We start from the raw sequence: 15,534 nt of genomic DNA, 5'->3' as shown, positions 1-15,534 counted from the left end.
CGTGGTGGAACCGGTTCTTGTAAAATTTGTCTCCGACGACTTCCTAAAAATATAAATATAGTCGGGGTCCGAATCCACTTGGAGAGAGAGTCGATCTTATCTAATATTACATTTTTCGAATGTAACGATCGGAATCGGTAGCCGGTGCATTTGCATATAAATAACATTTTTAAATGTACAATAAAAACCGTACATTCACAGCAGTTTTATCGGAAAATAATGAATTTGAACGCGTTTATCTGTTGCGGCACCCACATATTTTGAGGAGGATGTCAGTATCAAAATCCGCGATAAATGTGTGGATATTGTGTAACGAAAACAAATATTAACACGCGAAGAATCTTGGGACGAAATAACGAAATAACACGAATTTAATTTTCTGTTAACGTATCATTTTGGTATTGCTGAAATTGCACTAACTCCACCATTGTTTTTCGTGTACATCGCGAGCATAATAATTTGTGGTGCCTTAAATAGTTTAACGTATTCATTGCTGGAAATATTTCTGAGTTTCACCTGAATTCTTTGTCGAGCCCGCTTTACGAAACCCCATTCATTTTTCCTTTTTTAATTGCACTTTCCCAATTGATTTCTTTTTCTCTTTCCTTCTTCGACACACACCACTTTGTTTATTTATTATTCATGTTCTTTAAAGTCTGTTTAAACAATTAGAAGGAAACATTTTCATGAAAGAACCTTAAATGAACAACTTTTTTCATATTCAGTATTACTTCACTTTTTTCTTTAATTAATTAGGAATATTTTTATGGAAAAAATTCATGAACTCCTTAAAGAAACAATTTAATCTTTGTTCATATTCTTTGAGTGTTTAAGCACTTATAAGAACTGAAAAAACAGGTACTACTTCACAGTTTTCTTTAATTGTTTACGAACATTTTCATGGAAGAAATTATTAAACTTCTTAAATAAACAACTTAATATTTTTCAAATTTTTCAATGTACTTATAAAAACTGAAAAAACAAGTACTACTTCACAGTTTTCTTTAATTATTTAGATACATTTTCATGGAAGAAATTTTTAAACTTTTTAAAAGAACAACTTAATATTTGCTCATATTTTTTGAATGTACAACCACTTATAAAAACTGAAAAAAACAAGTACTACTTCACACTTTTCTTTAATTGTTTAGGAACATTTTCATGGAACAAATTCTTAAACATCTTAAAAGAACAACTTAATATTTGTTCATAATTTTGAAAGTACTTATAAAAACTGAAAAAAACAAGTACTACTTCACAGTTTTCTTTAATTATTTAGGTACATTTTCATGGAAGAAATTGTTAAACTTCTTAAAAAGAACAACTTAATATTTGTTCATATTTTTTAATGTACAGCCACTTATAAGAACTGAAAAAAACAAGTACTACTTCATAGTTTTCTTTAATTGTTTAGGAACATTTTCATGGAAGAAATTGTTAAACATATTAAAAGAACAACTTAATATTTGTTCAAATTTTTTAATGTACTTATAAAAACTGAAAAAACAAGTACTACTTCACAGTTTTCTTTAATTATTTAGGAACATTTTTATGGAAGAAATTGTTAAACATATTAAAAGAACAACTTAATATTTGTTCAAATTTTTTAATGTTCTTATAAAAACTGAAAAAACAAGTACTACTTCACAGTTTTCTTTAATTATTTAGATACATTTTCATGGAAGAAATTGTTAAATTTTTTAAAAGAACAACTTAATATTTGTTCATATTTTTTGAATGTACAACCACTTATAAAAACTGAAAAAAACAAGTACTACTTCACAGTTTTCTTTAATTGTTTAGGAACATTTTCATGGAACAAATTCTTAAACATCTTAAAAGAACAACTTAATATTTGTTCATAATTTTGAAAGTACTTATAAAAACTGAAAAAAACAAGTACTACTTCACAGTTTTCTTTAATTATTTAGGTACATTTTCATGGAAGAAATTGTTAAACTTCTTAAAAAGAACAACTTAATATTTGTTCATATTTTTTAATGTACAGCCACTTATAAGAACTGAAAAAAACAAGTACTACTTCATAGTTTTCTTTAATTGTTTAGGAACATTTTCATGGAAGAAATTGTTAAACATATTAAAAGAACAACTTAATATTTGTTCAAATTTTTTAATGTACTTATAAAAACTGAAAAAACAAGTACTACTTCACAGTTTTCTTTAATTATTTAGGAACATTTTTATGGAAGAAATTGTTAAACATATTAAAAGAACAACTTAATAGTTGTTCAAATTTTTTAATGTTCTTATAAAAACTGAAAAAACAAGTACTACTTCACAGTTTTCTTTAATTATTTAGATACATTTTCATGGAAGAAATTGTTAAATTTTTTAAAAGAACAACTTAATATTTGTTCATATTTTTTGAATGTACAACCACTTATAAAAACTGAAAAAAACAAGTACTACTTCACAGTTTTCTTTAATTGTTTAGGAACATTTTCATGGAACAAATTCTTAAACATCTTAAAAGAACAACTTAATATTTGTTAATATTTTTTGAATGTACTTATAAAAACTGAAAAAACAAGTACTACTTCACAGTTTTCTTTAATTATTTAGATACATTTTCATGGAAGAAATTGTTAAACTTCTTAAAAAGAACAACTTAATATTTGTTCATTTTTTTTAATGTACAGCCACTTATAAGAACTGAAAAAAACAAGTACTACTTCATAGTTTTCTTTAATTGTTTAGGAACATTTTCATGGATAAAATTGTTAAACATCTTAAAAGAACAACTTAATATTTGTTCAAATTTTTTAATGTACTTATAAAAACTGAAAAAACAAGTACTACTTCACAGTTTTCTTTAATTATTTAGGAACATTTTCATGGAAGAAATTGTTAAACATATTAAAAGAACAACTTAATATTTGTTCAAATTTTTTAATGTACTTATAAAAACTGAAAAACAAGTACTACTTCACAGGTTTCTTTAATTATTTAGATACATTTTCATGGAAGAAATTGTTAAACATCTTAAAAGAACAACTTAATATTTGTTCATATTTTTTAATGTACTTATAAAAACTTAAAAAATAAGTACTACTTCACAGTTTTCTTTAATTATTTAGGTATATTTTCATGGAAGAAATTGTTAAACTTCTTAAAACAACTTAATATTTGTTCATATTTTTTGAATGTACAGCCACTTATAAGAACTGAAAAAAAAAACAAGTACTACTTCAGAATTTTCTTTAATTGTTTAGAAATATTTTCATGGTAATAATTGTTAAACTTTTTAAATAAACAACAACTTAATATTTAATGCACAGTCACTTATAAGAACTAAAAAAACAAGTACTACTTCACAGTTTTCTTTAACTATTTAGGAACATTTTCATTGAAGAAATTGTTAAACTTCTTAAATGAACAGCTTAACATTTGTTCATATTTTTTGCATGTCCATCCACTTATGAGAACTGAAAAAGCAGTTTTGTTTAATTGATTAGAAACATTTTCATGGAAGAAATTTTACATATTCTTTGAATGTTCAGCCACTTATAAGAACTGATAAAAGCAGTACTACTTCACTGTTTTCATAAATAAATAAATTAATGAGACGATGAAATAGTACTTTTTTGAGTCGTCGTATTGTTTTAAATTGAAATAAATTATTTAATAAACACTGATGTAAAGGAGAATGTATTTATTGTTAATCAATTTAGTTTATCCCGTGGAATTGTCCATAATAGAGCATAGTTAGAAATCGCACATTAAATTTACGAGTTCTTATGAAGTCATTAAACGGGCAACAAAGTACCCAATTCGCGTTGACCGTGTCGTATTTCTCCGTCGTGGGGAAATTAAAAACTTATACGGTATAAAATAGAGTAGGTATCGCAGGCCTAGGCAATAAAACCGTACTGCCGACGTTAAATCATATTTTCAATAAAACACATTTTTTCAATGCTGAGGCCGGACAGGCCGCGGCCGGATTTACAACTCGCAGACCGATAAAACTTTATGTACCGGATTGTAAATTTTAAAAACGATAAAACGACATCATTCCCGCCGTTCCGTACTATTATTTAATTGCCACACTTTCGTTGCCCCCCTCAATGTCCGACCGACATCAGGAATCCGCGTTTCGCGAAACGGTGCAAAGTGCGATTGGATCCGACAAATTTCGAACGCAACTCGTGTCGTCTAATTGTCGATATCATTAACAGGCAGTTTTTTTTTTCGACGCTAATTGTTCGCGTCCGACTAATCGATTTCCTGATCAATTGACGTAAATAATAAAAAATTGTGAATAAACACGTTCGAAATCGACTAAAGTTCCCAGAAAGTTTTATAAAATTGCGGTCGATTCTACACAAAACAAATTAATGCAATTCGTCAGCGTCGGCGTATTTCCAAAGTGATTTAAATGTGTAGAACATAATCACAAACATTTTAGAACAATGTGTTCCCAGAAAATTGTGTACAACTGTGGTCAATTTCGTGTAATTTATTACTCAATAAATTAACCCAATTAAATGTTCAAAATAGTTGAACATCAGAACATAATCATAGACATTTTAGAACAATGTGTTCTCAGCTAATTTTATTAAATTGTGATCAATTTCGTGTTATTTGTTACTAAAATAAATTGGAGCAGTTCATCGACATTAGAACATATCCAAAATAATTGTACATACAGAACATAATCACAGACATTTTGGGACAATGTGTTCTCAGCAAAATTTATTAAACTGTGATCAATTTTGTGTTATATATTACTAAAAAATTGAAGCAATTCATTGACATTAGTATATATCAAAAATAATTGAACATACAGAACATAATCACAGACATTTTAGGACAAAGTGATCTCAGCAAATTTTATTAAACCGTGATCAATTTTGTGTTATATATTACTAAAAAATTGAAGCAATTCATCGGCATTTGAACATATCCAAAATAATTAAACATACAGAACATAATCACAGACATTTTGGGACAATGTGTTCTCAACAAATTTTATTAAACTGTGATCAATTTTGTGTTATATATTATTAAAAAATTTAAGCAAATCATCGACATTAGAATATATTCAGAATAATTGAACATACAGAACATAATCATAGACATTTTGGGACAATGTGTTCTCAGCAAATTTTATTAAACTGTACCCAATTTTGTGTTTTACATTACTAAAGAAATTGAAGCAGTTCATCGACATTAGAATATATCCAAAATAATTGAACATACAGAACATAATCACAGACATTTTGGGACAATGTGTTCTCAACAAATTTTATTAAACTGTGATCAATTTTGTGTTATATATTACTAAAAAATTGAAGCAATTCATCGGCATTTGAACATATCCAAAATAATTGAACATACAGAACATAATCATAGACATTTTGGGACAATGTGTTCTCAGCAAATTTTATTAAACTGTGATCAATTTTGTGTTATATATTACTAGAAAAATTGAAGCAATTCATCGACATCAGAATATATCCAAAATAATTGAACGTACAGAACATAATCATAGACTTTTGGGACAACGTGTTCTCAGCAAAATTTATTAAACTGATCAATTTTGTGTTATATATTACTAAAAAAATTGAAGCAATTCATCGACATCAGAATATATCCAAAATAATTGAACGTACAGAACATAATCATAGACTTTTGGTACAATGTGTTCTCAGCAAATTTTATTAAACTATGATCTATTTTGTATTATATATTACTAAAAAATTGAAGCAATTCATCGACATTAGAAAAAATCCAGTAAGTAATTGAACATACAGAACATAATCAAATTTAACTGAACTGTGATAAATTTCGTGTTATTTGTTACTAAAATAAAAAAATTCAATTTTAACATGCAGAACATAATCAAAGACATTTTAGAACAATGTGTTGCCAAGAAATTTTATTCATATGTGGCCAATGTTGGTGTATATCAAAAGTAATTTAAATACACAGAACATAATCACAGACATTTTATAACAATGTGTTCCCAGGAAATTACAATAAACTGTGGCCAATTTGGTGTTATTAGTTAGTTAAACAAATTGATACAACACATCAACATCGGCACACATCCAAAGTAACTCGGGAACATACAAAACACAATCGTAGACATTTCGAAACAATGCACCCAATTTTTTGTCCGCCGCGTATTAATTGCAGTCTGTTTTGCTTGCAGAGTATCTTGATGTTGACGACGATGGCATCGGTAACGACAGGAATCCTCTCGCCGAATTCCTACGGACTGAATTCAGGTAAATGACGCGGCCGACGCCAAATTAATAATAACCGGGCGCTGAACGAAAGGGACACCACAATCGTCCGGTCCGGACGACAAAAACCGCTGAATATAATTAACCGGTCCGCGAGACACAATCGTCCGATCGGAATGAATTAAATTTCGTTTTAAATACAAAAACGGGGAAAAATTTCGCCGTCCAACGTCGCAGCACCGGGTCCGTCCCTCCGGTTTCTGCGAAACCGAAATTTAATTGCGGATTCTTCTTGTTTTTGCCGCGAAATTTTACTTAAAAGCGTCACGTCCGAACCCGAAATTTCGGCGGCGGCGGCGGTTGACAAAAACGGGGCGAACGGCACCGGTACGGGCGACCTCATTGTTTACATTCATTTTGGCGGGTGTTGCAGATGCCGGCCTGAAAATGGCGCCGGAGAACGTCGTCGAGGACTACCACCGGTTCCGGGGCTCGGACAACCAGGACAACACCAGCGACTCGGACCAGGACAACTTCGTCGCCTCGCCCAAGAACGAGCAGCCGAAGCGGAACAAGCGCAAGAACTTCAAGCCCCGATGCTCGAACGTGTCGTACGAGAACCCGCTGAATTTGTCCGACTACCCGGACAACAACAACGTGAACAACAACGTCGGCAGACGGAAGGCGACGCCCACGCGTCTGGTGGTCGATCCCCGATTCTCGCCGATGGACCTCAGCAAAAACCAGGACAGCGATTCGGACTCCGAGTCGTACTCGCGGTACCAGAACTCGGACAACGAGAACAGCAGCGAGAACGATTCGAAGATACCGTCCAGCTTCTCGATACACAACCTGTCCAAGCCGCACGTCAGCGACTTCCAGCATCCGCAGGGCATGGCCAACATGCCGAACGCGTCGCAGGGACAGGATATGCGCGAGTACGCGATGAACACGATGCGCGAACTGCTCGGCATCTACGGACTGACGTCGGAGGTGGCCGAGAGCATTTCCCGACAGTTGCCGATCGCCGCCTTCAATTCCGGTAAGTACCCCAAAAGCACGACTATCGAAAGCTTTGTTTGCCGCAATAAACGCAATCAAATGTTTAAACAATATAATTCGTCAACAAGTGCGATCAAACAACGTTAATTATATAAATGTTTTATGTGCTATAAATTTTCAAAATACATTTGCACAATGATAAACGATTTTTTATAGTTTCACAACAGTTTCTAATTCATAAAATACAATTTAAATATTTGATATTGATACTGACTCAAGTTGGTGACGCCCCTTTGGTGCGCACTCGTTGTTCTGCGCATTTGACCTTGAACATTTATAGCCTCTGATTATCTTGTTTGGATGTTGTTAACAAGGCTTAAGTACCATAAAATGTATCTCTCTTCAAGGATTCAAAATTGGCCAAGTTTTAAAAGTTTAACAACAATAATTTATGGCTGGTTAATACAAATATCGATTTTTAAGAATAATTAGTAATGTACTTAAATGAAATAGTTCATTAAATACGTTTAACCAATTATTTACTTTTTTTTAAACCTTCAGTTGTGACAAATCATAAAAAAAAATCATCAATTTGTGTATAACAGAGCATAAAATTTGCTTAAGACAATTTAATCTTTTATGGTTGATTAAAGTTGATACTGGGTCAATTTGGGGACACGCCTTTGATGCGCACACGTACTTCTGCGCAGGTAACCTTGAACAAGTACATTTTTAACATTTATAGATTCTAGTTTTGTTCAATTTAAGTGTTTATGTTGTTTAGAGATCACTAACAAGGTTTAAGTACTATAAAACGTCTCTGTAACATCCATAAAATGTTCAAAAATTCTAAACCATTTGACATAAATTAAAATTGGCCAAGTTTTGAAAGTTCAACGATAATAATTTATGGCTGGTTAATACAAATTTTCAATTTTTATGTTCAATTAGTGACGTATTTAAATAAAACAGTTCATTAGGTACGAAACAAGTGTTAGACCAATTATATTTTTATTTTTTTCAATCTTCAGTTGTAACAAATCATAAAAAAATCATTAATTTATGTATAACAGAGTATAAACTTTGCTTAAGACAATTTAACCTTTTATGGTTGATTAAAGTTGATACTGGGTCAATTTAGGGACACGCCTTTGATGCGCACACGTACTTCTGCGCAGGTAACCTTGAATAAGTACATTTTTAACATTTATGGACTCTAGTTTTGTTCAATTTAAGTGTTTATGTTGTTTAGAGATCACTAACAAGGTTTAAGTACTATAAAACGTCTCTGTAACATCCATAAAATGTTCAAAAATTCTAAACCATTTGACATAAATTAAAATTGGCCAAGTTTTGAAAGTTCAACGATAATAATTTATGGCTGGTTAATACAAATTATCAATTTTTATGTTCAATTAGTGGCGTATTTAAATAAAACAGTTCATTAGGTACGAAACAAGTGTTAGACCAATTATATTTTTATTTTTTTAAATCTTCAGTTGTAACAAATCATAAAAAAATCATTAATTTATGTATAACAGAGTATAAACTTTGCTTAAGACAATTTAACCTTTTATGGTTGATTAAAGTTGATACTGGGTCAATTTAGGGACACGCCTTTGATGCGCACACGTACTTCTGCGCAGGTAACCTTGAACAAGTACATTTTTAACATTTATAGATTCTAGTTTTGTTCAATTTAAGTGTTTATGTTGTTTAGAGATCACTAACAAGGTTTAAGTACTATAAAACGTCTCTGTAACATCCATAAAATGTTCAAAAATTCTAAACCATTTGACATAAATTAAAGTTGGCCAAGTTTTGAAAGTTCAACGATAATAATTTATGACTGGTTAATACAAATTATCAATTTTTATGTTCAATTAGTGACGTATTTAAATAAAACAGTTCAATAGGTACGAAACAAATGTTAGACCAATTATATTTTTATTTTTTTAAATCTTCAGTTGTAACAAATCATAAAAAAATCATTAATTTATGTATAACAGAGCATAAACTTTGCTTAAGACAATTTAATCTTTTATGGTTGATTAAAGTTGATACTGAGTCAATTTGGGGACACGCCTTTGATGCGCACACGTACTTCTGCGCAGGTAACCTTGAACAAGTACATTTTTAACATTTATAGATTCTAGTTTTGTTCAATTTAAGTGTTTATGTTGTTTAGAGATCACTAACAAGGTTTAAGTACTATAAAACGTCTCTGTAACATCCATAAAATGTTCAAAAATTCTAAACCATTTGACATAAATTAAAATTGGCCAAGTTTTGAAAGTTCAACGATAATAATTTATGGCTGGTTAATACAAATTATCAATTTTTAAGTTCAATTAGTGACGTATTTAAATAAAACAGTTCATTAGGTACGAAACAAGTGTTAGACCAATTATATTTTTATTTTTTTAAATCTTCAGTTGTAACAAATCATAAAAAAAATCATTAATTTATGTATAATTGAGCATAAACTTTGCTTAAGACAATTTAACCTTTTATGGTTGATTAAAGTTGATACTGGGTCAATTTAGGGACACGCCTTTGATGCGCACACGTACTTCTGCGCAGGTAACCTTGAACAAGTACATTTTTAACATTTATAAATTCTAGTTTTGTTCAATTTAAGTGTTTATGTTGTTTAGAGATCACTAACAAGGTTTAAGTACTATAAAACGTCTCTGTAACATCTATAAAATGTTCAAAAATTCTAAACCATTTGACATAAATTAAAATTGGCCAAGTTTTGAAAGTTCAACGATAATAATTTATGGCTGGTTAATACAAATTATCAATTTTTATGTTCAATTAGTGACGTATTTAAATAAAACAGTTCATTAGGTACGAAACAAGTGTTAGACCAATTATATTTTTATTTTTTTCAATCTTCGGTTGTAACAAATCATAAAAAATCATTAATTTATGTATAACAGAGCATAAAACTTTGCTTAAGACAATTTAATCTTTTATGGTTGATTAAAGTTGATACTGGGTCAATTTGGGGACACGCCTTTGATGCGCACACGTACTTCTGCGCAAGTAACCTTGAACAAGTACATTTTTAACATTTATGGACTCTAGTTTTGTTCAATTTAAGTGTTTATGTTGTTTAAAGATTGCTAACAAGGTTTAAGTACCACAAAACGTCTCTATAACTCTTGTAAAATGTTCAAGGATTCGAAAGATTTACGGGTCCAAAACCGTTTGACACAAATTAAAATTGGCCAAGTTTTAAAAGTTCAACGACAATAATTTACGACTGGTTAATACAAATTATCAATTTTCAAGTTCAGCTAGTGACGTACCTAAATGAAACTGTTCCAAGTACGAATCAAACGTTTGACCGATTATAAATTCATTTTTTCAGCCTTGAGTCCGGACGAATCGTAAAAATTACATTAAACCATATGCCGTAATAATGTAAATACGTGAAATTTTCCGCTAACAAAACATAAACAATCGCGTAAAACATGTTTTTAAACGTTGCAAAAACAATTTCGACAGTTTAACCCAGTAAAAATTGATGTTCGTGCATAAAAATGTCGGAGCGCAAAGTCTAACGTTAAAAAAAAAAATATGAAAGAATCGTTCGGACGTCGGGATGATTGTGTAAAAAAAAACTAAACAAACAAATAAACATAAATCCGTGCTTTCTAACCAAATCCAGGTCCGGTTGGTTGGTTATGCAACTGAACAGTTATCAATTAACACTTCGCCGATGTTTTCCAATAACTGAACATCTCGACGATCGTAAACCATCGTAAAAAATCCGGACGCGCTGAACAAACGACGAAAATTCGAGTGAGAGCCGATAATAAAATGTCGAAACGCAGTAAAACAATATTTGTTTTGGGAACGCAAAGAAAAAACGGTGTCCGAACGAACGCACTTGGATGTTGGCACAGCTGTACGGGCAGTACATGTACGAACAATTAATACCGGTGTTGGTTACTGTCGACAAACAACGGCTCAAACACCTGTGTCCGATACTGTCCCGATTTGAGTCCAATCCGTGGTCTCGCGTCGGGACGGGGTTGCGACACGGTCGGGGGTACAACCGGATTATCTGGTATTCCGGACTGCGGTGAACTACTTTAAGAATTCGGCCACTGAGCAAGGAACGAACGGACGGGGAATGGAAAAAACGTACGTTTCAATTTATCATAATCACGAGATCGTATCTCGAGGAATCTGTCAGACGGATTAGACGGAGACAGAACTAGAAACACATGAATAATTAGACAAGTCGAATATCGAAGTCGGATGACGGTTGAAAAATGGAATTTTGTCCGTCATTATTCCTATTAATATTTTCTATGTTTTCGTTTCTTTGTTCCCGCCACGATAACACCGTTTCAATTTTAATTTGAATGGGCATCGAGATGATCCGAGTTTGTTCACCCCTTCAAAAACAAAAGAGGACGACGTGTAGCATTTTTTTGAGGTGTACCTCTTTTGTGTTTCACGTGTATGTTTAATCGATAATTTTAACGTTATAAAATTATCATCAATATCTAAATTTAAATAGATAAAAGCATATTTAATTTTTTTTATTTCACACAGTCATAAAATGTAACATTTTTGAATGTTATTTCACACTTTATCTTAACTGTAAAAACATCAATAAATATTATTCATCAAATATTAATCAAAGTTTGGTGATAAATTAATTTTGCCATAGTTAAAAAATATCGTAAGTTGTAAAATTTTTGTATTTAAAAATTGATTTCTGTCAAATTTTTACTTTAAGCAACAGTCTAAACGATAAATAATTATTGTCATCAAATATTATTCAAATTCTGATAATAAATTAATTATGGCATACTCAATAAACGTCGTAAGTTGTAAAATTTTTGTATTTAAAAATTGATTTCAGTCAAATTTTTACTTTAAACAACAGTCTAAACGATAAATAATTATTGTCATCAAATATTATTCAAATTCTGATGATAAATTAATTTTGGCATAATCAAAAAATATTGTATAAGTTGTAAAATTTTTGTATTTAAAAATTGATTTCAGTCAATATTGTACTTTAGACAACAGTCTAAACGATAAATAATTATTGTCGTCAAATATTATTCAAATTCTGATAATAAATTAATTTTGGAATAATCAATAAATATTGTAAGTTGTAAAATTTTTTTATTTAAAAGTTGATTTCAGTCAAATTTTTACTTTAAACAACAGTCTAAACGATAAATAATTATTGTCGTCAAATATTATTCAAACTCTGATGATAAATTAATTTTGGCATAATCAAAAAATATCGTAAGTTGTAAAATTTTTGTATTTAAAAATTGATTTCAGTCAAATTTTTACTTTAAACAACAGTCTAAACGATAAATAATTATTGTCATCAAATATTATTCAAATTCTGATGATAAATTAATTTTGGCATAATCAAAAAATATCGTAAGTTGTAAAATTTTTGTATTTAAAAATTGATTTCAGTCAATATTTTACTTTAGACAACAGTCTAAACGATAAATAATTATTGTTGTCAAATATTATTCAAACTCTGATGATAAATTAATTTTGGCATAATCAAAAAATATCGTAAGTTGTAAAATTTTTGTATTTAAAAATTGATTTCAGTCAAATTTTTACTTTAAACAACAGTCTAAACGATAAATAATTATTGTCGTCAAATATTATTCAAATTCTGATAATAAATTAATTTTGGAATAATCAATAAATATTGTAAGTTGTAAAATTTTTTTATTTAAAAGTTGATTTCAGTCAAATTTTTACTTTAAACAACAGTCTAAACGATAAATAATTATTGTCATCAAATATTATTCAAACTCTGATGATAAATTAATTTTGGCATAATCAAAAAATTGTTGTAAAATTTTTGTATTTAAAAATTGATTTCAGTCAAATTTTTGCTTTAAACAACAGTTTAAATGATAAATAATTATCGTCATCAAATATTATTCAAATTCTGATGATAAATTAATTTTGGCATAATCAAAAAATTGTTGTAAAATTTTTGTATTTAAAAATTGATTTCAGTCAAATTTTTGCTTTAAACAACAGTTTAAATGATAAATAATTATCGTCATCAAATATTATTCAAATTCTGATGATAAATTAATTTTGGCATAATCAAAAAATATCGTAAGTTGTAAAATTTTTTATTTAAAAATTGATTTCAATCAAAATTTTGCTTTAAACAACAGTCTAAACGATAAATAATTATCGTCATCAAATGTTATTCAAACTCTGATGATAAATTAATTTTGGCATAATCAAAAAATGTCGTAAGTTGTAAAATTTTTGTATTTAAAAATTGATTTCAGTCAAAATTTTGCTTTAAACAACAGTCTAAACGATAAATAATTATTGTCATCAAATATTATTCAAACTCTGATAATAAATTAATTTTGGCATAATCAATAAATATCGTAAGTTGTAAAATTTTTGTATTTAAAAGTTGATCTCAGTCAAATTTTTACTTTAAACAACAGTCTAAATGATAAATAATTATCGTCATCAAATATTATTCAAACTCTGATGATAAATTAATTTTGGCATAATCAAAAAATATCGTAAGTTGTAAAATTTTTGTATTTAAAAATTGATTTCAGTCAAATTTTTACTTTAAACAACAGTCTAAACGATAAATAATTATTGTCATCAAATATTATTCAAACTCTGATGATAAATTAATTTTGGCATAATCAAAAAATATCGCAAGTTGTAAAATTTTTGTATTTAAAAATTGATTTCAGTCAAATTTTTACTTCAAACAACAGTCTAAACGATAAATAATTATTGTCATCAAATATTATTCAAATTCTGATGATAAATTAATTTTGGCATAATCAAAAAATATCGTAAGTTGTAAAATTTTTGTATTTAAAAGTTGATTTCAGTCAAATTTTTACTTTAAACAACAGTCTAAATGATAAATAATTATCGTCATCAAATATTATTCAAACTCTGATGATAAATTAATTTTGGCATAATCAAAAAATATAGTAAGTTGTAAAATTTTTGTATTTAAAAATTGATTTCAGTCAAATTTTTACTTTAAACAACAGTTTAAATGATAAATAATTATCGTCATCAAATATTATTCAAACTCTGATGATAAATTAATTTTGGCATAATCAAAAAATATCGTAAGTTGTAAAATTTTTGTATTTAAAAATTGATTTCAGTCAAAATTTTACTTTAGACAACAGTGTAAACGGTAAATAATTATTGTCATAATCAAAAAAATCGTAAATTGTAAATATTGATTTCATTAAAATGCTCTAAACACAGTCTAAAGGATCAATAATTATTATCAACAAATAACTTTGATTAAAAATTCATCAAATATTCTTCAAATAAACTTTGATGATGACGACGACAAATTTATATCTGTATAAGTGAGCCAAATTTTGCATAAACAAAAACCATTATCTGTTCGATATAATTCTAGGTAAAAAAAAAATGGAAAGTGGGCCACGTTCCGTGCTTTGTCCGCCACCGGGATAAAATTACCTGGTTAACGACAATGGAGTTAAAAGGGCATGAAAAATCGTTTAACCCCGCAACAAACCGACCCCTGAACGGAAACCTATCCGTTTTTTTTTCCTCTTTCACTTCCTAATAGAACCGAGGAAATAATAAAAATCACAAGTGGCTCTCGCTAAAAGGATTAAAAATTTTGCTCGAGTACTTTTTTGTGCCGTGAGAAATTCACATTTCGGGCATCTGCCCAACTTTTCGTCGTAACGGCCTGATTAAAATTTGGGGTTTTGTCAATTAACCCAAATTGTTTTTTATTCAAATCGGTTGTTTTGTCTCGACGGAAAACTGCATAAGCAATTAAAAATGTTCGTCAAATTCTATTAATATCGGCGAAAAAATTTGAACACAATCGAAATCTCGATCGTTTATTCAATCGTCCAGACGAACGTATTTATTAATTTGAACATATGCAACGTAGGAAGAATGACGCGCGTAAAAAAGACGGACGAATAAACGGGGAGAAACGGTGAAACATGTGCGAACGGATCGGATTTCAACGAACACATGACCGGGTATTTATTTATACACGTTTCTGCGAAAAATTGTTTAGTTATTACATTATTCAAAACGGTGGAAATTCTATGTCAATACATTCATAAATAACATTTATAATTATGAACGATTTATGTTGTGACTTCAAACAATTATTGATGACGTTTGGTAATGTTAAAACAACAAATATTTTCAACCAGAACAATTATTATTACTATAAAATTGAAAGGCAAAAATTCGATTGACCCATTATGAAATTATGTAATTAATTTTGATGATAGTCAAAAAAATG

General features: G+C 29.3%; 2 protein-coding genes across 3 annotated transcripts in view; one reads left to right on the top strand and one right to left on the bottom strand.

The window, feature by feature from the left end:
* Nucleotides 1-15,534, bottom strand: part of LOC109603027 (uncharacterized) — a 169,566-nt gene that overhangs the window by 118,682 nt on the left and 35,350 nt on the right. The window lies entirely within an intron of this gene.
* Nucleotides 1-15,534, top strand: part of LOC109603033 (zinc finger protein castor homolog 1-like) — a 61,511-nt gene that overhangs the window by 14,049 nt on the left and 31,928 nt on the right. For both annotated transcript variants that reach the window (XM_049968418.1, XM_049968417.1), the window contains exons 2-3: nucleotides 6,176-6,251; nucleotides 6,643-7,251. In XM_049968418.1, the coding sequence (XP_049824375.1) occupies nucleotides 6,185-6,251; nucleotides 6,643-7,251 (676 nt within the window). In that variant the 5' untranslated portion in view covers nucleotides 6,176-6,184. The remainder of the gene's footprint in view (nucleotides 1-6,175; nucleotides 6,252-6,642; nucleotides 7,252-15,534) is intronic.

This window comes from Aethina tumida, chromosome 6 (genome assembly GCF_024364675.1).
Source record: "Aethina tumida isolate Nest 87 chromosome 6, icAetTumi1.1, whole genome shotgun sequence".
Classification (NCBI taxonomy): Eukaryota; Metazoa; Arthropoda; class Insecta; order Coleoptera; family Nitidulidae; genus Aethina; species Aethina tumida.
The sequence above is the reverse complement of the archived record's forward strand: the minus strand, read 5'-3'. Positions and strand labels throughout refer to the sequence as shown.